We start from the raw sequence: 25,870 nt of genomic DNA, 5'->3' as shown, positions 1-25,870 counted from the left end.
CCTTCGCGGGCTATCGCCTGCCGTAGCGCGTAAGGGCCCGCCGTAGCTACACGGTGTGGTGTGTCCAGTGTGCGTGCCTAACACACGTAGAGGAATAAGAACCATGGAGGAAAGAGCAATATCATCTTCGCGGAAATAACGACACGAATGCTCCTGGGCCTTCATTACTGCAGGTTGACAGTGTCTTGAGAGGGTGAAGGGTTTCTCGATGGCATTTTTTGTTTCTTCATTCTTTGGCTTCCAAAACTCCATTCTGTTTTTGGCAGGGGGTTTCTCGTCGAGCGTTAAGCGGCGGCAACCGTTCTCCGATTCGATTATGTGGTTACCGGGCGCACAGCCGCATTGTGTTTCATAAAATCGCGAATTTCGTAATCAGAACGAGTCCGATCGAAGACGATCACCGGGCCATGGGGGGGGGGGGGGGGGGGGTGGAGGGGTGGGCAGGGGGCGGTATGCGATGTACGTCCGATGTGGTCCAGCTTTTTTTTTTTTTTGGTGATGTCCTACAGTCGATAGAATTCGTTAGTGAAAGTCGAACAATGTACAATCGACTCCTACCGAATCAGAAAGGTGGTTCAATGTGTGTTCGTAGTTGCTTTTACTCTGATCATTCTCGATCGTGCCATGTCCTTAAGATATCTCAAGCCTTTCTACTTGGTATAGTTTGTGAGTAAGGGTGAAAGGTTTTATTTTATTGCATCTCACCTTTCTGTACATATTGTACACTTGTTAAAAAGAAGAAAAAAACCTGTTGGGTATGATTTATCTTTTTGGAAGGTATCGTTCCAATTTAGGGAAAAAACATTGCTCAGAAGTTGCAAAACTACGAAAGCAAACCAACCCCGGAGAAATGTATACGCGAATCGTTTTCCAATAAGGTTATCGAACATGGGTAAGTTAACAATTTGTCATTTTTTGTGGACAACAGAATGGAAACTCGGGGAGGGACACACGCATGTACGGTTGAGGAATGTAACACATGCAAATGAAGTCATTTGTTTGCCACATTTGTTGCTGGAACAATTTCAATGAGGTATGATCTCATTTGAATACTTACTGACTGCCACAGCAGCCCTCGATGCCGCTCGCTGTCTAGGGCTGTCGTTTGCCAATCTAATATCTCGGTCATTCTGGCACACACCATCACAGCACGTGCGTCTTTCGGTAACAATCGCATGACATGACCAGCCAACCGTCTCAGAGTCCTTTTCTCAGAGACTTTTGTAAAGCGTTCGTGGACTAAAAATGTTCAGTTCAGCTTCAATGTAATTGATTATTCGAAAAAAATGTGTTTTTTTCTCAACGGTTATTAAAATAATAAACAACCATAGCGTGCTAACAATTTCAAAAATGAAGTTTTATTTACAATTCAGAAAATTCTTCTGATCTAAATCATATTATGCTCTAATAAAATGAAACCAAATATTCCAAAAAAAAAATGTTAAATAAATAATGAATAATCTCATATTTTTCTTATTGCTTAAGAGCTTTTATTCTAAACCAATTTGAACGCAAGAGGGGTAGGAATGACACACGTAGAAAAGCTTTAAAGGGTAGGAAAGAAACTGACGTTGGCCATTCGGTTTATACAGCCGTGCTCATGAAAGTAGCAGCGGCATTCAAAATGTATCACAAACAATCATATTTATATTTTTGTGTTGAGTTACGACTGTGTACAGGTTGAATCTATGTACCTTTTTTTTAGATAAATGGAAAAATTATTCACCATGTGCTCTAAAATATTGAGATAGGTTCAGCGCATAGCGACCAACCAGACACTGGCCCGCTGCTACTGTCACGTACACGGCTGTCACAGCGCCCGGTGACAGTACAACCAAAACAATGTCAAACGGCACCAGCGTAGCCACCGTCGTGCTAAACCAGTTCGTAAAAAACAAAAACATCGTTTTGCGGGTGGCGAAATTTTCCACCCGTTCCGGAATGTCGTCAGAAAACAAATCCCCGTTGCTGGAGCGGGCCCGCAACATAGTGCCTCATCTCGACACGGACCGGCACAAGGGACAGGCGGGCCGGATCGGTATCGTGGGCGGTTCGCTCGAGTACACCGGTGCACCGTACTTTGCGGCGATCAGTGCACTGAAGGTGGGCGCGGATCTGGTGCATGTGTTCTGCCCGGATGCGGCCGCCCAGGTCATCAAATCGTACAGCCCGGAACTGATTGTGCATCCACTGCTCGACTCAAACAATGCCATCATCCAGATCGAACCGTGGCTCGAGCGGCTGCACGTGCTCGTCATCGGTCCCGGGCTGGGCCGGAACCGGCAGATTATGCAGACGGTCGCGGAACTGATCAAAATCTGCCGCCAGCTACAGAAACCGCTCATCATCGATGCGGACGGGCTGTTTCTAATCACGCAGGACATTAGCTTGGTGAAGGACTACTACGGCGTCATCCTCACGCCGAACGCGATCGAGTTTTGCCGGCTGTTCGGGAAGGATCGGGACCAGATAATGCTTTCGTTGGGCCGGCTCGGGGCCGGCGTGACTGTGATCGAAAAGGGCCTGAACGATCGGATCTACGACTCGCTCACGCTGGAAAAGTACGAATGCCCGCAGGGTGGTTCCGGGCGGCGGTGCGGCGGACAGGGCGATTTGTTGGCCGGCTCGCTGGCCACCTTCTACTACTGGGCGCTGGAATCGAAGCAGGAAATAAGTCCGGCAATGGTGGCGTGCTTTGCGGCCAGCACACTCACCAAGACGTGCAACAAGTATGCGTTCAAGCAGAAGGGACGCAGCATGACCTGCAGCGACATGATCGACCAGATACATCCCGTGTTTGACGATCTGTTCGAGCACAAGAAGGATTAGGGCCGGTCGCACCGGAGCTGCCATCATTCGAAATGCTCGACGGTGGTGCTCATCTATCGATACCTCAGATCATCGACACGTTCGCTTCCCGTCGCCACCGTGCTCCTCGCTATCGGCGTCGGTGTGTTCATCGTTGTTTCCGTACAATTAACTACCGGCAGCAGTCAGTTTTGACGGCCAGCATTTCCTGCGCCAGGCACAGCGATAACACGGTGGAACAATGAGACGGAGAAAAACAACGATCGGAGTCAATTTTTGTGTGCAACGAACGTAACTGACGACCAGGAGCACAGTTCGGATTGGCGCGCGTTGGTTACTGTGCTGCTGGGTTCTAGTGGTGATGGTAATTTTAGGCATATTTAAATAGGGCCAATAACCTAAAGAAAGGAGAAGGATAGGAGAGCTTACATTTACGGACGCAGTGTGTCTGCAACGTTCAAGTCATCGGTCTCACATGTACTCACGCATCTCACCTCAGTACGGCTAGGCCGGTTTGTAGTAATCGGTTGTATAGTTGCGTACGCATTTACATTCTTGCACGGTTTTATATTACACTCAATCAAGTGGTGTGGAGAACTCGCAGTGAGAGCACAGAATGTACCACGTAAGGCTTATCTAGGGAAAGGTAACAGCTACAGCATACCAAAGGTACGAGAAATCTAATAAAGTATACTAAACATTATCTGAAACGAAATCACTGAGCGCATTCTGCTATGGCACCAGTATTGAAATTTTTATATCTAGAACTTTAGCCTGATTTCTTCTTTTCGTGAATTTAATTCACAGTCACCACATGCGGTGGTGGCAATACGGCATCGGACCGTAATACTTAATAAATAAAATAAATTTAGCCTGATTTCATATAACAATGAGCGTAGTGTTTATACTTTACATCACTCACACAACCTGAGAACCGGGAAAGCTACGAAAGTCCGAAAGCCCGAAAGCTTTTGAAAAGCTCGCACGTGCATGTTCGAGGCCGTGGTGAATTTCATCCTGTTGAATAGCCAGACAGATTTGGTGATTTATGAGCGTAGGTCATAAAAATAATCTTACGTGAAAAACGCTTTTAAACCCAGCCAACAAACGATCTGCCGTGCTGAATCCAGGGAATAGATACGCAGCCCACAGCTTTTGGGTCATGCGAGCTTTCGAGCGCATTCGAACTTGAATAGCTCTGACATGTGGTGGGGAGATGATACAGTTTTGACAGGTTGATCGCAGCCGGTATTTGGAAAAGAATTGTGAAACACCGCAGCAGCACGTATCAGCTGCACATCACGTATCCCGTACTTTACCCCATTCTGATTTTCTGGATCACGTTGTCAGACGTTTTCGATAGTTAACCTTCCGGTGTTGGTTGAAAAGTATACAAGAAGCACAAAAGGTTGTGGGATGAAGTATTCATTTATTATCGGTGCATAAATAGTGAATTGTAAATATATTACGGTAAAGTAATTTAATAACGGGGTTAAAGGGCAAGTGTTCTACAAGTTGTTTGAGGTGTAAAGTGCTCGTAAACTACGTATTGATTTCATACCACATCAGGAAATCTTGAAAAGTCCCCAGCGCCCATAGATCATGCGGTCGAACCATGATGAGTCACGCCGAGTAAGTTGTTTACTTTCTGCGTTAGGGGGTGGTGACGTTCAAATAAATTGCTTTTAGGCCACCAACAGACCAGACCCTAACTATGTTAGACAGATTTTTCGACAAGCACGTGTAAATCGAATCCCTACCCAAAACTCCCCTAACAGCTTAATTACTAAAATTGTTAGCTGAATACTAACATAAAAAAATGAATAATTGTACAAAATGCGAAAGAGTTTTTGTTGATAGCCAATGCATACTTTTCATTGATATTCAGTAAGCATATAACTACTAAAAATAGCAATACGGCCAGGCCGTTCTTTATGAATAAAAAAAAAAAACATAACTACTAAAAATAAAAAAAAAGCAAAATAATTAATAGTTATGAATAATTTTGTAATTATGAGTTTTTTTTTATTTAATTCTAAGTTTTTTTTTATAATTGCATTATCACTCGAGTATCTTTTAGCAAATAAAACGCCATCAAACAACAGTTCCATTATTTCTTCTTCTTCTTCTTCTGTAGCACTACAACCTCGAGAGGTCCCGGCCTGCCATTTGTGGTTTTCTGTGACTTAATTTTACCCGTAGAAAAGTAGTCAGCCTTTCGTACGGGGAGACGGTCTGGATGGGATTTGAACCCCACCCATGCCGTGTGAAGACCGGCGCCGCTGTCGCCTCGGCCACCGGACCGCCTCAACCGGCCACCGGACCGCCGTTCCATTATTTACGGCCCTAAAAATAGACTGGAGCCGAATCACGCAGCAAGCGATTGAGCGCATGCGTGAGCGAGAAAGTTTAAGCTGCGTGTAGGAAACGAGACGTGATGATAGCTTTACTTGACAGTCGGCATCTTGATTTGCAACCAGTGAGGTGTGTCTTCTTGGTCGATCGTGCAGTGTTTCAGTGTCTGGTCCAGCAGCAAGATTCGGAGTGCGGCGTGTTGAAGTTGGTTAAGTGTATGCCGGGTGTGAAAATTAAGTGATGACTCAGTGCATGTGCAACATAGAGCAGCGCGGGCGAACACGGTTCTGTGGCATTAAAATCAGTGAGAGCATTTCGCCAAGGTAAGCGGAAACCGGGCGATACTGTACGCAAGAAATATAGTAGAATTATTGCATTGGCGCTAAGCGTCAGGTGTTCAGGTCGATAGATCAGGCCACTCACGTGAGAACAAAAAGAAGCCGTCAATTTTAATTTCATTTTAACCGTGCTCAGATATCGGCACAATGCTTCGATACAGTGCTTCGAATCGTTTCAATAGCTTTCATATTCGTTTGATAGTTATGCTATCAATCGAACACTGCAAGTACACTTCTACTAAAAATAGACTGGAACACAACACCGCATCATCAAAAGCCGCGTATGCGTGTGAATGGGAGAGCTAAATATGCGTGAGGACAAACATACTGTGCCGCGGGGGTTAGCTTTATCTTCGTTTGCAAACGTGCCAAACCATCTCTTTCGTCGAAATTGTAGTGATTTAATGTCGACTGTAACCATTTCTGGGAAGTAAGTGATTGGCTGAAATTTGGCTGTGAAGTACGTGCCGCATTAACGGCTTTTGGCAGAGAGTAATAATGCTCGCGCAGAAAAATATTCTATTGAATAAAATAAGTAAAAGTAAAAAAAATATAATATATGATTGTTTCATATGATGATCGACCAGAAAGAGATCGTGGTCGTTGATAATCAAGCAGGGAAGCCGTCTATTGAATTTAATTTTGTTTTGTTTTCATTGTTACCGGCGCTAAGGGAATCGGTCGTTAGTGTTCTTCAATGCGTTTTGCTATAAATAGTCATGACTGAATCGGATAATGAATGACCATTGGTTTCGTAGATGAGAGGGTGTTTACGTTTAGATGTTTTGTTTACGCTTAGACGTCACATCATACTTGACGAAAGCTAGTTTCGTCAAGTTTTTGATAAACGAAATATTTCAAGTATACAGTGAGTAAGGATGAGTGTCGCTCGCGTGGGGGGCACTCAGAAAGTTTATAAATAGGGCAGAAAACACAATTATAACTCTCTTCGAATTTGGAATCTGAACACGACGCTTGGTAAATATTGCAACCCACATCGATCCGAAACTCAGCGAATTCTTCATGGTGCCGTGACCAGGATATAGCTCGAATTTCTGGTGCTTTCGCGAGTTTGATCGACCCATCGTTCACCGTTTTCTGTGTCGTACCACATTTCGTTTGGATTTTCGTGCACCGTACAGCTGTTTTTGCCGCATCACGCATTACACTGCAGGTCACTCACTCACACGCACATACACACACACGATTGCACAATGCCCGTACCACCCGTTGTTTTGGCGTCCCGTCGGACAATTTTGTTGGCGTCCCTTACTCGGTACGAGAAATTTTTGGATAGTTTCGTTCACGCACGGGATCAAGTACAAGTGGAGGTTCGCTTAAGAAAATTCGAAACATTATGCAAGGACCTAGAGAGTGTTCAACAAGAATTAGAGGATTCCGCTTCCACGCTGGAAGAAACAACGCAGAATGCTGCATTTCGAGAGAATTTCGAGAATAGATTGATTCGTGTCCAATCTCAACTGCAGGCAAAGCTAGCTCCTACCGCGCACCCGAGCACTGGATCGAACTCACTCAAGGGCATCAAGCTTCCCACCATCGCGCATCATACGTCACAGGGTCACGAACTGAGTCACTCGCGGCGAATAACCTTTCCGCGTCAAACTAAGTTTGGTACCACGTCACATGAAACGCCAAATTGCATTTTATGCAATTCCTCGCATTCATTGCTAAAATGCCCACGATTTGAAGGAATGGAGCCTAAGGATCGCTATCGTTTCGCGATGACCGCGCGTTTATGCACAAATTGCTTACGCGAGAATCATGCGGCTCGTGATTGTCCGGCGCACTACAAATGCCGGTATTGTAATTTGGCACACCACACAAAACTGCACTTCACACCGAATAGCCCTAGTTACACAGCTCCGCCACATCACACACACAACACCGCTAACGATCACACAGCCACCGATAACACACAACCCCCATTTGCAGCAGCACTACAGCAAGCACCCGAGCAGGTATTGCTCCAAACTGCTTTCGTGAATATTATTGATGATTTCGGAATTGCTCATCCTGCGCGAGCGCTGTTGGACAGCGCATCGCAGCCGAATCTAACTAGCGATCGACTCGCTAAACGGCTAAGTTTGAAGACGAGTAACGTACACGTTACCACGCTAAATTGGATTTTGTCACCACCCAACACCTGGAAAACCGTTGTGGCTAATCGTGTTGCTGAGATCCAGAACTTTTCACGTCCTCGTCAGTGGAAACACATTCCCGGCTCAACAAATCTCGCCGGCCTGGTATCTCGTGGGATGTCAGCAGTGGACATGCTGAAAAGGTCGATATGGACTTGTGGTCCCGAGTGGTTGGGGCTACCTGCTTTTGATTGGCCAATATCGAATCCATTGCTGGCTGCCGAAGCTGATATTGAAATTCGTCGGACACGCACACAACAATCGTCACAAGTTAGTTCATCCGCGATCACACCTAAATTCCTGGAAGCAGCTAAACTCACATTATGCATCCTGGCGCAACAAGACGAGTTTTCATCGGAGATCCGGTTGCTGAAAAAGGGAGAAACTATAGGGCGGCGCTCACCTCTACGGCGCTTGAAACCATTCCTCGATGAGGAAGGAATAATGCGAGTGGGTGGCCGATTGAAGCTTGCACAGCTTCCCTACCAGTTCAAACACCCTATCCTACTTCAAAAGAACCATCTGTTTGCTCGTCTCATCGCATACCACTTTCATGAAAAGCTGATGCATGGCGGGGGAAGACTATTACTTTCCCAGATTCGAGAAGAATATTGGCCGCTCGACGGACGGAGATTAGTGAAAGGAGTAGTCCGTAATTGTTTTCGTTGCATACGACAGGATCCCGCCCTAGTGCAACACCAAACCGGCCAACTTCCGTATCAACGCATCACTCCGAGCCGGCCGTTTTCTGTTACTGGAGTGGATTACGCCGGCCCATTTTGTCTTAAGCCGACGTACAAGAGAGCTGTCGCTGCCAAGTGTTATTTGCTTTTGTTCGTTTTTTTTGCAACCAAGGCGGTTCACCTGGAGCTGGTCAGCGATCTCACCACTGCAGGGTTCTTGGCCGCTTTACTTGGCCGCTTTACGCTTGACCGCGGGCTACCGTCGGATATACACTCCGACAACGTAAACAACTTGAAGGTTCGTCACACGCGCTAAAAGAATTTTTTGAGTTATTTCAGAGTGAGCAACAGCAAAACATCATCGCAACCAACTGCTCTGACATGGGGATTACCTGGCAATTACTCGTGCAACGTTTCTGGAAGCATTGGACCACTGAGTATCTGCAGGAAATGCAGAAGGACAATAAGGTTGCGGTTCGGTGCGAAATCGTTCCCGGCAGACTGGCCATCCTTGTGGACGATTCCCTCCCCATCACCCGCTGGCCACTGGCCATCATTGATGTACACCCTGGAGAGGATCAGCTTACTCGTGTAGTGAAGCTGAAAACGGCAAAAGGATTAGTCACTCGTCCTGTTACGAAAATTTGCGTTTTACCTGTTGCGAAACCGTTCTGTTAGTACCGCGTGTTAGTTATTTTGTTATGACATTCTGTCATGGGGGGGAGTATGTTTACGTTTAGATGTTTTGTTTACGCTTAGACGTCACATCATACTTGACGAAAGCTAGTTTCGTCAAGTTTTTGATAAACGAAATATTTCAAGTATACAGTGAGTAAGGATGAGTGTCGCTCGCGTGGGGGGCACTCAGAAAGTTTATAAATAGGGCAGAAAACACAATTATAACTCTCTTCGAATTTGGAATCTGAACACGACGCTTGGTAAATATTGCAACCCACATCGATCCGAAACTCAGCGAATTCTTCAGAGGGTTCTGTTTTGCTGTGCCCAAAATGCTACCCTAACCCACACACACTCCCATTGAGGTACTTTATCTTTGCGTCTAACAATGATTACTAATTTAATCAGATGTCACGTGCTAGTAGATAACAAAATATATAGATAAGATAAAACTAACAGTATATACTGTTTTGCAGCACGAAGTTTTAATTTGATGATAAGACGGGGATTTTTATAAAAACGGATCATCAAACCAGCCATGGTGTGGCTCTTTGGTATCAACTACTTCCTAGGCACTACAACCTAGAGAGGTCTCGGCCTGCCATTTCTGGCTTTCTGTGACTTAATTTTACCCGTCGCAAAGTAGTCAGAGCCGTACGTACGGGGAGCCGATCTGGATGGGATTTGAACCCCGGCCCTGCTGTGTGAAGACTGGCGCAGCTGTCGCCTCGGCCACCGGACCGCCCCGCTATACCCGCCATCTTTGCTTTACGATTCTATATTTACCAAGCGTAAAATGGATGGCGTAGTGACTACTTTACTACGGGTAAAATTAAGTCACAGAAAAGCCAGAACTGGCAGGCCGAGACCTCTCGAGGTTGTAGTGCCAAGGAAGAAAGTGGATGGCATTTTTATCATTAGTACGATTACAAGTTTATAAATAATTTCTTTTTAAATAACCTTTTTTTTCTTCTTCTCTTGTAGAGCCTAGTGTGGCAGACAAGCGCTCTACTACTAAAAAAATATTATACCAGTGATATTCTTTCATGTGCCATATTTTGGCGCTACTTACAAGTTAGCGAACATAAGTGTGCTTTTGGTATTTGGTGTGATTCAGTTCGAGTTCCCTATAAAACAGTGTTCGTTTGTGTTTCTGTTGGTGGTGTAAAGCCAGTGCTTTTGTGTGCAAATCGAGTGACATAAGAGTTGCTTAAAATGTGTGCGATTAAGTAGATAAATTATTTGTATTGCTTTTGGCATGAACTATACGACGCTTATTTAGAGCTGTCTCGTGGTAATCACATCATAAGAAGCAAAGCAGTGCGTTCGCCCCTTGTGAACAAAGTAATGCTGGAATGTGTGGTGTTTTGGTGATGAAATGTGATTTGTGAACTTATACGGCAACATCAAATAGATAACCGTGTGCCGGGACAGCTGAAAATCGAATTGACCGCTTTATTATTTATTCGTTATCATGGATCGGACATACACATATGTACTCAGCAGCTCTATTATAATAATTCAATTACAATTCTTCTTCTTCTTCTTCTTCGGTGGCACTACAACCTCGTGAGGTCTTGACCTGCCATTTCTGGCTTTCTGTGACTTGATTTTACCCGTAGCAAAGTAGTCAGCCCTGCGTACGGGGAGGCTGTCTTTGATGGGATTCGAACCCCGGTCCTGCCGTGTGAAGACCGGCGCCGCTGTCGCCTCGGTCAATTCCAAAATTACAATTGATCGGTACTATATTCTTCTTCTTTTTGGCACTACAATCACGAGAGGTCTCGGGCTGTCATTACTGGCTTCCTTGACTTAGTTTGCACCTACAACTGGATTATTAATCCTGCATTCGGAGGACGGGTCTCCTGCGGGTAATCCTGCGGCCGACGCGGTTAGCACCAGGTATACCCGTTGGTCGCAAAATTGATCCATAGCCTTTTAATAATTCGATAAATAATTTACCGAGAGCGAGAGAGACAGAAAGAGAGAGAGAGAGAGAGAAAGAGAGAGAGAGAGAGAAAGAGAGAGCGAGAAGTATCTGATCGCTGTTTAGTGCTGCATTAGTACACGTCAAGTATACAATTTTATCTGGATAATAAAAACCTTTACTTCCAACACGCAAATACCATCATGGATCCTGAGGAAGTTACCATCACCGAAAATAATCTAGACAATCGTCCGGTTGTTGAAGTGTTTGGACGGCAAATAGATCTTAGTTCCATATTATCCAAGCTAGAGACTGTGCTTTCGAAAAACCCCCAAATTGAGGAGGTTCGTTTCATTGCCGGTACAATCTTCAAGATTGATGCAAACCTTGAACAGGAAGTATGGCGTGGTCGAAATGTCGTGGTTCACGCAAAGGAGGTTATTGTTTGCCAACCGGTTCACTGGAACGTATCGGGAAAGGATCGTCTCCATACATACGAGCAAACTGCTGGCACTGCAACAGACGGCAACGGGTTGAATGGTAAGGATGGATATGCTGGAGAAAGTGGTGGCAATGTTTTGATAACTGCTCGCAAAATTAAATGTTCAGATAATTTGACAATTACTTCCAATGGCGGAAATGGTAGCAATGGTCAAGATGGCGGCAATGGAGTAGCGGGAAAAGATGGAACAGGTATTTCCAAAAAGGATTTTGATCTAGCGTTTCCTCCTGCTTGTGCTCCATCGCTTATCTATGTGACAAATTTAGTTAAAACATACAAAAACGTACAAAAATTGAGTCACACCGTTTTGAAGCAATGGTTGAAGGAGACAGTGCTTTTCTTCTCCAAAACCTACACCAATAATGTATTCAACATTATCACTTCTTCAAATAGTGCTGACTTGTATGACGGTTTTGTCAAGGGTAGAACGGAGGAAGGACACACAATAACATTTTCATATCAGAGTGGTATTGGGATAGACAACTGTCAAGCATTTTTATTGGTGGAAGGATCACCAGGAACTCCGGGAAAGACCGGAGGGGAGTATGGTTTGGGCGGGGAAGGTGGTAAGCCCGGAGAAATAAATATTTTGGAGGGTAATCACCACATTGCTGCTAAAACTTGCACCAAAACGGGAGCTGATGGAGAGAATGGTAGAGGTGGTTTTGCTGGACGTCATGGCAAAAGAGGATGGGATATGGCGTACATGGACTATACACTGGGAAGAGCGTCCGGTTCGTGGCCTAAATATTTTGGAACGGATGAGACAAGTTCACTCAAGCTGGATTACTATGAGAACAGTGCAGATGACAGAGTACGTTGTCCGTACATGAACGACACAAAATGGCGATACGCAGGCATAACAGTGTCAAGGCTCGAAAACAAACATACGACATCGCTGGGGGAAAGAAACAGTAGTAGATCAAACAACGAACGACAACATCATGCTAAAGCCGTGGGAAAGAAAACTATCTCAGCACAGCGCGTACTGAACGCCTACTCAGAATTTATGAACACCGTAGAAGCAGAAATTAGAGAAGCAAAAGAGAAACAAGCCTATGAAGAACAACAAGCAGAACAGGCAAAAAGAGCTCAAGCAGACCAACTTGCTGTTGAAATGCAGAAACTAAAATTGCAGAACGATGCTACAGTTGGGATGGACCAGGATCAAGGACAACAACTCTTCTCTGAACCTATAGCGCAAAAGCAAGAGGCGAATGAAATGTTACAAGAGTTGAACAACCAGCTCGAATGCGACGAAGAAGAGAGTGAATATGATTCGGCACAGGAGGAGATCGATCAATCATTGGGAGACAATATACCGTCAAGTGAGTGCAACAACGTAGAAGACGATTTACAGGAGCTTTCAATAAATCGTCACGTGCCATTCAACCCAGGTATGGAGCACCGTAAGGTGAAGGTTACATTGAGTACCTCAGGTAAAGCTAATGCTGGTGAAAGGACTTTTACAAAAGCTGATTCCACGGATCTAGACGATTGGCTTGAGCTGAACACATTCGTTATAGATTGCGACGGTTTAAAGAAGCTAATGCACGATTTCACCAAAGTTAAAGCTAGTTTGAGTGGCCAACGTTCCAAAGAAAACACAACTAAAATGGAAATCATAGACGAAATCTTTGTAGCCAAATATAAGCTAGCTGCCCTACAAGAAATGACACACAGATTGGGATTGAACCAAACAGTCAAACCGCAGATTACGGTTCAACTGCAAATAGCAGCGAAACATCTGACGGAATCTAAAGCGAAGGACAATTTGTCGGGACATACAGTTTTGGGAACGATGAAACAGTACATATTTGAGAACACCCAGCAGCAACGGGACAACCTTGCAGACTATGTAGAACAAGAATTGAAGAATGATAACATATCCTTTCAACGTACAGTAAAGGTTTTCGTTCTGGAAACAGAATACGAGGAAATGCTCAACGAAAGCCTAGAAAGTTTGCGCAAAGAACTCCGACAGCCGCAGCACGCGAATATACGTCAGTTTTGGGATGGATCGGACGATAGACCGCTAGAAGACGCAGTCCGGAAGATGTTGGAACGCGATGAGACATTGAAGAAACATTACGATCGATGGAATGGCATGAAGAGAAAAATCGCCCAGTATGAATTCGCTGACAACCGGTGTGTGGAAGAAGGTGTTAGACAAAAATTTATAAAACACATACGGAGTAAAGGAATTACCGCAAAAAGTTGCAGGGCATTGTTAGCCTATCTGTACAATGTTAACCTGAAGGTGTACGAGAGGGATGACGATTACGAGTTAGTTCTTCGCGAAGATCATAATTCTTCTTCGGACACAAGCAATCACATCCTGTCCAGAGGCAACGACTTTGGGCAGCTTCAGGTAAATGAAGAGTACTTGAAACTAGAGCAGGATCGTTTACACAGCGATAGAACTTATGGGAAAATTCTTCACGAGATTGATACTCTCAAAAGCATCAAGGAGATTGACAATTACTTGCACAAAAACTGTGTGCAAGTTTTGCAAAGTAACTCTGAGATGATTGAGAAATATCATTTCGACGATAGATCTGCTGCCGAAACGATAGCAGCTTACTTTCCACTCGAAGAGCGGGATGAAATAAGGCCAATGTTGGAGAAGGTGTCGTTCGAAATTTGTAAACAGAAAGGCATTTTGCAACACATGTTAAGGCGCTTTTCCTGCGAAGGGAAGCACGTATCTTTCAATGAGCTTTCCTTCATCATAAACACTGTACTGGACCATTTTGTTAACGATGGACAAGAGGAGTACTCGTTCACTTGGATTGTAGCGGCTTACAGCCAACGTTACTGGCTGAACGAAGTTATACTGCTTCAGCTGGAAACCTACTTCAAGCAACAATTGAAACACAAGCAACAGTGGCGAGAATATATGCGAAGGATAGACCAAAAGGAAGTTTTGATGGAATTTTCCACCGAACTTCAGTACAGTGTGTGCACTGAGGAGTGCGTTGGTGAGATTTTGCACCTGTTGAGCAGTGTGTCGATCGAATCGATGGATTTCGACGGCATACCGCTCTCAGAGTGGGGATACTTTCTAAAGGAGCACTATTGGACGAATAAGTTGAGCAATGTGCTAGAATGGAAGGATGATCGAAGCTTGGGAGATGCTACTTACTACATCCGTTCTGTAGAGAATACATTTGGAGGTTCGAAGGCAAATGAGTTGCTGGACAAAATAAAGAGAAAAGGCCAGCAAATTACAGCGACCATATTGCTTGATATTCTCTTGAACTTACATAAACAAAAATGGAAACTATCCGACGAGAACATTCGGGTGCTAGAATGTGCTAGTAGCTTGCAAGAGTGGATAGCATTCATGGAAGAAAAATATAAACCTACTCTAGACGAACTGAAGATAGAGCAACTGACAGAGATAATTGAGAGTGATGGAATTTCTTCTACCGAGATAATACAGCATCTGCCAGGAATACGAACGTCCGTTTACAATGTCTGGAATAAAAACGTCATGTACAATGAAACGTCCGTAGCATCATTTACGGAGTCCGAGATAAGATCGTGGGTTAGCGAGTTTCGTAACAAACTGGACCATTTGCGGAGTTACGGTTTAGAAATATACGAGGAAATGCTCGCAGTCATTGATAGAGCCATAGAGCTCAAGAGAGGTTTTCGACTTCGAGACACCCAGCGACTCACTGTGCTACTCTTGCTCACGAACGATCGCAGCACACTGGCCCAAGTATCAACTGGTGAAGGAAAATCGTTGATTGTGGTAGCGCTCTCACTAATAAAGGCACTCCTAAGGGAAAAGGTAGACATTATAACAAGTTCACCGGTGCTTGCAAAACGTGACTCGGAAGTGAACAGCGATATTTATGGATTGTTCGGAATCGCTGTATCGCACAACTGTAGCGCTAACATTGAACAGCGTAAAGATGCGTACTCGATGCACCAGGTAGTGTACGGTGATTTGGCCAACTTTCAGCGCGACTACCTCTTGGACAGGTTCTACGGCAAAAACATATTGGGCGATCGTGATTTTGCAAATGTGATCGTCGATGAGGTGGACAGTATGCTGCTGGACAAAGGGAATAACATGTTATACTTGTCTCACGATATTCCCGGCATGGATAAGCTAGAGTCGGTGTACATTTTCATTTGGCAAATGGTGAACAACTCCAGCGAGCGTCCAGAGGACGTAGATATCGATATGGTAAAAGAGGAAGTACTAAACGGCATGTATAACAGAATTAAGTTAGACGATTTGCTGCAGCTGGATAAATGCCTGAGCCTACGAAGAGTGAACATGATTTGGAACTGTTTAGTAGATGGCGGAATATTGAATCAAGAAGGGCACGTAGTCTCTGATACGATTGATTCTAATAGACTGCAGGAAGTACTTTCACCTGAAGTGAAACAGTACAACCATCGACTCAACTTTCTCCTAAAGGAATGTGTCGAACGCGAGCTTGCTATCAATGTTCCTAACCATTTGAAAAAGTTTGTGGAAAGACATCTGACATCCTGGATAATAAGTGCTATAAATGCATTGCTGATGGAACCTGGACAATCGTACGTGGTAGACTGCCCCAAGTCAGGTTCAAAGGCATCTCGTAACCCTGGTATTATCATTCTTGACAAAGATACCGGAGCGGACCAGGGAAGCTCGCAATGGGACGAAGCGTTGCATCAATTTCTGCAACTCAAGCATGGTTGCAAGCTATCGATGCAAAGCTTAAAGGCGGTTTTCGTGTCCAATGTTACGTACTTCAAGATGTACAAACTATTGTACGGTTTAACAGGTACGCTCGGTTCGCAGCGAGAAAGGAATTTACTCAAAGAAATACATCAGGTAGCTTTTGTTACTATACCGACTGCCAAGTCGAAACAGTTTGAAGAATACGAACCCATCATTATTTCGGGACATAGGAGGTGGCTAGAAAGCATCCAGATCGAAGCGAACAAACTCATCAATGAAGAGAACAGATCAGTTCTTATCATCTGCGACACAATCAACGATGCCGAATGCATAGGCAACGCTTTGAAGGAAATGTTTGCAAACAACATGCACACCTACACTAGAGACTACCAAGAGTTTGAGGTCGTACAGGGAAGTAAGCAGCTGCCGCAGGGACAGATCATCATTGCAACCAACTTAGCAGGACGTGGTACAGACATACGAATTACGGATCAGCTCAGGAGAACTGGTGGGCTGCACGTGATGCTAACATATCTGCCGGAGAACATTCGGATCGAGGAGCAAGCTTTCGGTAGGGCAGCTAGAAGCGGCGATAAAGGATCGGGAAGATTGATTATAACGGTTACCAGCCAAAAGCAGCTCAAGAAATCGAAAATAATCGACTTAAAGAAGAAGCGCGATGAGCAGGAACTGCACCGCATATCGGAGATCAAGGCATACTATGAAAAGACGATTAGGGCCGAGGAGATTTGCTTCGACGAGTTCAAAAAGGTGTATGAAGTGCACAGGAAAAGCCTCGATAAGGCTGATGCTCCTGCTGAGGTGAAAACCGTTTTACAGCAAACTTGCCTAGATCAGTGGTCGTTTTGGCTGGATGAGTATAGTGACTCGATGGAGGACATTATGAGTGACTGTGACGACAGCGCCATTCCAACGGTGCTAAAGAATTTTCTATCGAAACTGTCTAAATTCGACACTGGAGTCGAAGGTGAACGCTTTAACAGCAACCGTTGGCAAGATTGGGTGGCAGGGAATCCAATGCGCATGGTGCAGTTGGCGAACTATCTATCGGAGTTTCATGTCAAGAAAAGTGAGGACTATCGCAAAAAAATGGCCAAGCAAGCTGTTAATGTGGTTCGCAAGGGTACATTCAACATTGAGAAAGACGTTACACTGGCCTACGAAACAGCTATGAGTTTGTATGGAGAAGTGATAAAAACTGAACCGCACTTTAGTGAAGCTGCGTATTACTATCGTGCCTACACGTTGATGAAAACTATCGAGTGGGAAAACGATACGAAAAGTACAACCAATCGGCAGCAATTAAAAGCCTTTAAACGGGATTTGCGGGAAGCCATAAGGCTTTTTGAGGGACATTGTACGTTTGCAATGCAAGCGGCAGCCACTGTAGACAAACTGAAAAGAAACAGTTTTTGGCATGAAGACTATCAGGCACAGAAACAATGTATGTGTCAGTTGTATCAGTCCTTCATACGGTCAATAGAGGATATTTTTGGCCATGCCGTTACGTCTGGCACTTTTGTTACTGAGAATATAAAAGAACATCTGTCCGATCGAATCTTCACCAAGCTGATCGAAGAAGGTGCCATAGCGCGTCCAAAGGTTCGAAAAACCATATCGGATCGACAGTTGTACAGCATTCATAAAGACTATGGCATTCCGATTGAGGCTTTGAGAAGGTTCCTGACAGCACACGCAGGACCGATCGATGTAGATACATTCCTGGAAGAGTTCAGAAGATCATTCCCCCTCCCGAGCAGAGAACAGTTTTGGGAAATTCTGATCGACCAGAAGGTACTACATAGTGTTAAAAAGTATGTTCTAGTCGATACCGTCAAGCTGGAGGTAATCGATCCCTCGCTGACGGATGCCTTAAATGCAAAGGTGCGCAACAAAACGTTGGTCAAAGAGTCTATCGAGCGTGATAAAGATCAGATTGTTTTGTACCACGAATTATTACAGATATACGACACCGAAAATGGCGATCCGCAAGCAAACAGCAATATGGTAGACATATTTGAGCAAGATAATTTTATCACCTTGATCGGTAGGGAAAAGTTTGTGATGCTGACAAGGAAGGGTATAGTTAGATGCAATGAAAAGGCAAATATAGACAAACGCATGATGGCGGCGTGCAAGTTCTCGTCATTCGATTCCATATCGGCTGAGGACATTGCCTTTAAAGCAAACATAGTAATCGGTGAGGCGCGGTTAATAATAGAGGAATTGGTTAGCCGAAAGATCCTTGCACGAAATGGGGATTCCTATGTAATGACCGACGAAGTAAGAAGCTCGGAAGATGATCTAGTACCAACGTATCCCGTGTACGAAAGCTCGATTGAAGCTATACTTTCGCACTGCCTTTCCTATCGATCAGCTCTTAGTAATATAAAAAAACAACTTGAAAACAATGACCAACCACTGCGCATACCACTGCAGTGCAATCCCTATCCAGAGCTATTCCAGAATTTGTTACAGCAAAACATTATCAATCCAATAATAGTGAAAGATGCCAATTTGAAGGACACACTAGATAGAGCCTTCCAAGTAAAACTGTATGTAAATTCGAATGGTATCATCTATCGGCAAGAGATGGTGCCATTGTTTTCCAAATCATTGTACATATCAACAGCTGATTCTGAGCGACTTTACGACCATTTCGTCGCGGATATCTTCGCTAATATACGGAAAGCAATAGAAAGGGCTGTGACCATCTTTAATCCATTTCTATTCGTAACGATTGACGAAAAACCTAAATCAGACACCAAAATAAAGTTTGAGCCGCTAAATCAAGCGGCTGAACGGTTACGATACGATATGGGGAAAACTGTAGAGGTGTTTCTTGCGCAACAAAAACAGTTTTATAAAACAGAAACTAGAAGCCATGTTGAGAATACTCTCAAGCAGATGAAACCTGCACTAGTAGGCCTGAAGGTTCCCAACATACAATTAAAATCAATCCAGGAAGTGACCAAATACGTAGAAACTAACTTTGGAAACTTTGAAGAGGAACAGTTATTCTATCTGAATGGTTTGCCACGACTGTTGCACCTGGTGGAGAAGCAGTGGTCTGAGCAAATGAATACCAATTTAAAGTTGGTCTGCGGAATTGCATTAGCGCAATTTGCTGCAGCAGCAATCATAGAGATAGCGTCTGCAGGCTTGATGACTCACGTCGCTTCGGGACTGATGAGTGAAGGCATCAGTGACTTAATGTATGCGGTAAGTAGCTACCGGTCAGGATATTTCAGTTGGGAGGATTATAGATCAGAGAAGTGGAAAAGTGTACTGCTAACAGCTGTTACTGCCGGTGTCGGAGCGTACTTTTCCCGCGGTACAAAGGTATCACGGATTGCGAATAAAGTCAGTGGTCCCGGTCTAATGAAAGATGGGAAGGAAATCGCGACGATGACAGGATGGGGAATGATTAAAGAAATCGGAGGTACAAGAGTGTTTAGTGAGACGGTAAAACGGATCGTAATGAAAACCGCACAAGGTTTTGCACAAGGATTGGCAAATGTAATAGTCGACAAGTTTACCGAAGATTATTTGCAATCGTTGATCGAAACCATCGCTGCGGATATGCTTGCTCAAACAGTGCGTAAGGTGGACGATCATAAAATCGCCGACAGTCTGAAGAAGATTTATGATGAGTTAGGGGAGGAACAAACGAGAAATCTTGTACATCAACTGCCTGCCTTCGGAAGTAATGAGCGGGACACGTGCATATCGTATACCAAGCAAATCACAACCAGCTTGTCACAGGGTTTCGCGAGCGCAATGCAGAAAAACCAGAGCGGTAACAGAACGATGAAAATATTGAGCAACATTAGTACGGTGTGGGTTTGGACCGAACGGGCAATCGAGATAGGCAAGCTGACAGCAGTGATAGGAACATTTCTCGATAATTTAGATAGCCAAATGAACAAGAAGTTCAACGCCATGGCCAACAGTTCATCGGTAGCAGAGAATGCCCAACCAAACGAGGGTAGCAATTTCGAAAAGTTTAAGGCTGAAATTGTAAACGAATGGAAAATGCAACTGACAGAGCATGTTGGACGAATTATTGCACAGCATATAGTCAAACCATTATTAACCGATGCACTAAACCGGGTGGGCAAATACATCAAGCGGATCCCGCGTAACATCAAACAGCGAATGTTGAGGCGTAGAATGCAAAGATTGCAGAAGAAACATGACGAGAAAATGAGGAACAGAAGCCTTACGGACGAAGCAAAAGCAAACCTGAAGGCAGAACATCAAGCCAAATTGCTGAAGATAATGTACAAGACGAAGAGTCCGTCTCTGTTTGCGGACATTATATTGGAGAATGTACCGATGGATCTGACATGTGCAGCGGCATGTACGCCGCTGGTACACGCGTTACTGGCGAAAATGGGGAAACCTGTGGCAGGTATAACAGTCACCATAATGGGAGAAAACGGTATACAGCAAACCTTCTGCACAGGGTCGCTCGACGGAGGAGAAGAAAGGAAGGTGGTCCTGCAGTTAAAGGACAATCATTTTACATTTTCCGACAGTCAGCTGAATGCTTCGAACAACAATTGTTTTTATGCAGCATTAAGCGAAGCTATACCGGAGCTGAAGAATATAGGTGCAGACGAATTCAGAAAACAAATAGCAGACACCATTCGGCATGATTCGGACGTGCAACATCGAATTCGACAAGGTTGGCATCGGTATCCGATAAAACAATGCAATGCAGTCGGAGGCAGAGCGTTGCCGCCAAAGCAAAAGACTAAACGCGTGAAGCAAACGCCTCAGCCGAACGTTAAAGTTGTTGTACCTAGAGCAAGTGAGGCGGAGCATTTAAAACCTTTAGCAGCTGAATTTCTCTCGCCACCGGTATTCTGCCCCGAGGCTAAAAGTGCTGCTTTGCATCTGTACTCTCGTTTAACCATTTATGAGTTTGAGTTTGCAGGAGTAATACAGGCAATAGTTGCCAAAACTGGAGTCCCATTTGAGAAATTGATGGAAGAAGGAGCTAGTAACTGTACGGATAATCTGGGGATAGTGAAAGGAGGTAAAATTCATCGAGCTCATACCATCAGAGTGAAAATTAATGAAGATGCACTGAAAGATCATCCGCATGAGCTGGCCATACTAAAAAAGTACGCTGGACATCGAGAGTATGTCTGTAAGGAGGCGAACCAGTATGATAAAATTGGCGGGATTATTGATAAGAGCCAAATGAACCGGTTAAAGAAACTTGTAAAAAATCATGATTTTAGTAAAAAACCTACGGCCGAGGACAAAGAAATCATGCAAAAACACTTGACGGACACGGCGAAGTTGATGGATCATCATAAATCAGAAATAAAAAATGAAAGTCCAAAGGATGATAGTGCGACGAAACAGCAAATCAAATCAAAAATCAAAAATGAAAGTCAAAGTCCAAAGGATGATAGTGCGACGAAACAGCAAACCAAATCAAAAATCAAAAATGAAAGTCCAAAGGATGATAGTGCGACGAAACAGCAAATCAAATCAAAAATCAAAAATGAAAGTCAAAGTCCAAAGGATGATAGTGCGACGAAACACCAAATCAAAGCAAAAATCAAAAATAAAAGTCCAAAGTATGATAGTGCGATGAAACAGCAAATGGAAGTGGCAAAGGGTAAAATATTAACGATAGATGTTGATAAGCTTTACGAATACGGTCAATTCGGGCGTAAAGCGGTATGAACGTTTATCAATATTCTTCAAGCTAGAGTCGAACGATTCGGACGGGCAACAATGCATTGGCCTAGTTTGACATCAGATTCCGATAAAAAAAAAACATAAACGGAAAATTTTCGGCTAAAGTTTGAATAGATGCCCCCCCCCCCCCCCCACTCACGGACACTCATTTTTGCAACTGAGTTACCCAAAAGGGTATATTTTTCAGACTTTTTAGTTTAACTATTTATTTAATTATTATTTATTTATTATTTTTAATTATTATAAATAATTATTACAACGATTTCTCACATTTTTGCTTAACTTTTACCTAAATTTAAGGTAACTCAGTAGCGAAAAGTGAGTGCCGTGAGTGGGGGGGGGGGGGCATTTATTCAGACTTTAGCCAAATTTTCCATAACCTCAATGATGAGAGGTACTTAATGAGAGTACCAGCTTTTCTGCAATTTATCTTTAACTATGTATCGTTATTTATCATTTTGAACATTTTTCTTTAATGCATATTTAATGAGCGAGCGTAGGAGACAGCGGAAAAAGGAAATAAAAATTATAGAGAAATACATTTTGAGAGATAGAGTGCGTGTGTGTTTGAGAGAGATAGAGAGGTAAAACTAGGAAGAGATAGAAAAAAAGAGAGAAAAAGAAAGGAAATACAGAGAAAGAGAAGAAAAATAGAATGGAAAAGTGGGGAAGGAGAGTGAAAGAGATCGTGCTAGCTGAAGATGCGAATGTGGAACACATTTTAATCGATGATGCTAAAACCTGCTACAAAACGATGACTGTTCGCGTGGTCCAGTAAGTCGATACTGCTGCCAATGAGAAAGTTACATCAAAAGTCGAAGGTGACAATAAACGTAACTGTACACAGATACTACATCAACAACCGAGCATGCGCGCTGCAAACAAACCGGGAGCCTGAAAAGGATAGGACCATCCACAGCACTATAATACGTTCGGTAGCATAGTCACGTCACGTGAATGACATCGAGAGGTCTGGCCTGTATTCAGACGGTTCAACAGAACAAAGGAAGCGTGGAATGACAAATATTCCACGACGAGTGCATACGGCGGCCGAACGGATGGAAGAAACTATCCTTTATGAAAGTAGGAATGCACAAATATTGTGTGACATTTTGATCTGAAGCGCTGATGACATTATTCACCAGACGATTAAGGTATGCCAGCCATTCAATTTTGTTTAGCGTAATACAGTTGCATTAAAACGTTTTTGCTGTAACTATTCAACAATTTTATAGGTTAGCTCGAACTCGCGTGCACTGATAGTTGAAGAATGGCGAGCAATTCTTGTGTACGTATTCGACCTAGTTAACGAAAACACCAAGTGATACTACGCTAATTTACGATGCTGAAACAGTTGTAAGGATAAACTTATGGTGCAAATGATGGAAAAGTTATGTCATATTAACACTGTCATTTTCTTACTCTTTTCTCTCAAGCGTTGATTGCTCGGATGCGGAACTCTGCCACGGTCCATCATCGATAAGTCAATCCAGATCCTGGCATACGCTGATGATAAACACAGCATCGGTTTGAGGCATTTCGGTGTAACAGAAGCTTATCAAAGTAGCAGCATCAAGTGGCACTAAACCTCGGATTGGAGAATCACGAGGGCGTAAGGGTGCTGGCTACCCAAACGGTCGTACTACAGCCTGTCGACAACTTTTTCACTCAAAATACCTACCGTGACGGCATTCACGCCATGTCCTGGACATTTGTTGCCGTTGCGGTTGTTGATGCATCGACAAGTAAGGTCAAATCCTACATTGGCAAACAACAGCGCTAGACCGAGAGTGGCATCGCCAATTTCTGCAGCAGGCGTAGACCTCAATCAAAGCAGTTGTAGCTTCCGATTGGTAAGAAAGTAAGTACGTTGCGTTAGGAAGTGGCAGTTGGCGAATGGATGACAGAGATTGAATCTAATATGGTCCGAAACGTGTCTCTCTGCTCTCTTCCACGATACACATTGAACAGGACACATCAGATGTATGTTATTACAACATTTAATTTAATTCTTACTCAACTATACAGTTATGGGGTAAACATTGAACTAATCCATCATACATGGTATGGTATATGGACCAATTTTAGGCTAACTTCAAAAGCAGTATCCAATACGCTTTCGTAGCTATAGTAGACAGTAAAGTAATCTTGACGTAGAATGAAGCATTTTTTACGTAGGCACATGTGATAGCAAAATTTAGATTTGTATAAAAACAATATTTACGTAGACTTTAAAGTAGATAGAATAACCCAGGTAACAAAACCGTCATGCTTTCTCGCTCTATCTACGTAACAAGTAAAACTACCAAAGCGAGAAAGGATGATGATTTTGTTACGTGAGAAGTTTGTTATTTTTAAAATGAAACATGTCACTGCGAAAAGTTGCATTTTTAATATTTCACCTTATATGATAAATAAAAACCAACAAAAATCGTACCTTTCCAGGTCTTCCCTTCTTTAGTTTATTGTTGGCCAAGTCGGTTATTACGGCTGGTGTAAGATATCGTTAGCCTTGCTTGAAAAATACGTAACTACTTTATCAATGCAATGGAACACACAGGAGCACATCACACATATCACAAACAACGGTGCGTAATGTTAATTGAAAATGAGAAATCTCAATGTTAATCATGGAACCCACGTTAGAAATTCAATAAGCCACCGAGAACCCTATAAACCTGGTGTAATGCCAAACACTTCTATAAGGTACCGTTTTTTGGTGAAGCTTTAGCAAAAACAAAACCCGCTTTTCTCAAACATGCCACATTCTGGACATCGTATTCATACAACTGCTCGGTCGTTAAATTATTCATGATGTCCTCCTATTTGTAAGGTGCTGCCCTTTACACACAGTATGCCAACCAACCGAAACCGAATAGAGCTCATACCAACGGCTCTGTAGCATCTCCCGTTTCGGAATGAACCCGACGACCATGAAGAGTGGGTCATGCCACTACACGCGTGCACAGTACAACATTGTGTCGGTGACGAGTGGACGTTAGTTTTCTCTTGGTCCGAGCCGAGTTTGGTCGACCTTTGCCTTAACGAAAAAAACAAAAATGGTAGGTCTGTGGTATGCTTGGATCGTTTGTCTCGTAGCAGCTCCTTGCTCGAGAACTTTGCTTTTTTCCCCACTCTACGAACTGGTGACAGATGAATGGTCTCGTGGTGGTTAGACACAGAGATTTTTAAATAGTGATTTACAGTATGTGTGTGTACACGTTGGAAAAAACATCGTACTCCTGCTTGCGACGAGCTTCTGCGTGAGTGTGTGTTTGAGTTTTTATCGTCGAATAGGCTTCTTTCACCAGCAACAAGCACTTTAATTGGTGAACGTTGTATTTTTTATCAATGAATCTTGATAAACTGTTTGATCACCCGGTATATTGGTGTGCTGTGGTGTAACAGGCACGTCTGAGCCGATCTATCGTTGTTTAAGCTAAAAGGGTTATTTAAAGTTTGGAAACCTAGAATCGTACCCCAAGTACTCTCGCGAGTTAACGAAAAGGTAGCGGAAAACAACTTTAACCGACCATTGAATACGAACAAATCGCTCAAGAAAGCAATTATCAATTTTAGGTCAGTCAGATGTCATGATTCGACATAACATTATTACTATTACAGATGAAGTAATGAAAGTAAATCAAACCACAATAAAACAGAAATAGTCGGAAAACTGTTTTAAGGACTAGGATTTTTAGTCCTTACTTTGAACTTTGAAGCGTATTGAATTGATCTGATGTGAAGGTTAACAAATAATTTCATTCAAAGTTTATTTAACAATGCTGTATGAGCCATCTTATGTCTTGGCTTGCCAGACATGAAAGTTTTGAGCGAAAAGCGAATGCTAAACTTCTTCTTCTTCCTTGGCACTACTCCCTCGAGAGGTCTCAGGCCTGCCATCTCTGGCTTTCTGTGACTTAATTTTACCCATAGAAAAGTAGTCAGCCCTGCGTACGGGGAGGCGGTCTGGATGGGATTTGAACCCCAC

At 43.5% G+C, this 25,870-nt stretch overlaps 2 protein-coding genes and 1 long non-coding RNA gene across 6 annotated transcripts; all 3 read left to right on the top strand.

Moving 5' to 3' along the window:
* The first annotated feature begins 1,817 nt into the window (after positions 1-1,817).
* Positions 1,818-3,523, top strand: LOC118503854 (ATP-dependent (S)-NAD(P)H-hydrate dehydratase). Its single transcript, XM_036037568.1, has one exon. The coding sequence runs from the start codon at positions 1,843-1,845 to the stop codon at positions 2,827-2,829; it is 987 nt and encodes a 328-aa protein (XP_035893461.1). The 5' UTR covers positions 1,818-1,842; the 3' UTR covers positions 2,830-3,523.
* A 359-nt stretch (positions 3,524-3,882) lies between these two features.
* Positions 3,883-22,113, top strand: LOC118503851. 4 transcript variants are annotated; one of them, XM_036037565.1, is made up of 3 exons: positions 4,825-5,486; positions 10,006-21,502; positions 21,623-22,113. In XM_036037565.1, the coding sequence occupies exons 2-3, from the start codon at positions 11,152-11,154 to the stop codon at positions 21,862-21,864; spliced, it is 10,593 nt and encodes a 3,530-aa protein (XP_035893458.1). In that variant the 5' UTR covers positions 4,825-5,486; positions 10,006-11,151; the 3' UTR covers positions 21,865-22,113. The 4 variants fall into 4 exon arrangements, with proteins under 4 accessions (XP_035893457.1, XP_035893456.1, XP_035893458.1 ...); XM_036037564.1 differs by lacking the exon at positions 4,825-5,486 and adding an exon at positions 3,883-4,278 and having other exon boundaries at positions 10,006-22,112; XM_036037563.1 differs by lacking the exon at positions 4,825-5,486 and adding an exon at positions 3,883-4,440 and having other exon boundaries at positions 10,006-22,112.
* Positions 22,114-22,207: 94 nt separating this feature from the next.
* LOC118503855 lies at positions 22,208-24,339 on the top strand. Its single transcript, XR_004905222.1, has 3 exons — positions 22,208-23,033; positions 23,115-23,235; positions 23,316-24,339. It is a non-coding gene; the product is annotated as an uncharacterized LOC118503855 (long non-coding RNA).
* Positions 24,340-25,870: the final 1,531 nt, after the last annotated feature.

Source organism: Anopheles stephensi, chromosome 2, assembly GCF_013141755.1.
Source record: "Anopheles stephensi strain Indian chromosome 2, UCI_ANSTEP_V1.0, whole genome shotgun sequence".
Taxonomy (NCBI): domain Eukaryota; kingdom Metazoa; phylum Arthropoda; class Insecta; order Diptera; family Culicidae; genus Anopheles; species Anopheles stephensi.
Note: the sequence above shows the minus strand (reverse complement) of the source record. Positions and strands in the feature narration are given on the sequence as shown.

Coding starts and splice junctions, on each gene's coding strand:
- LOC118503854 (XM_036037568.1), top strand. CDS start 1,843: ATGTCAAACGGCACCAGCGTAGCCACCGTCGTGCTAAACCAGTTCGTA.
- LOC118503851 (XM_036037564.1), top strand. CDS start 11,152: ATGGATCCTGAGGAAGTTACCATCACCGAAAATAATCTAGACAATCGT.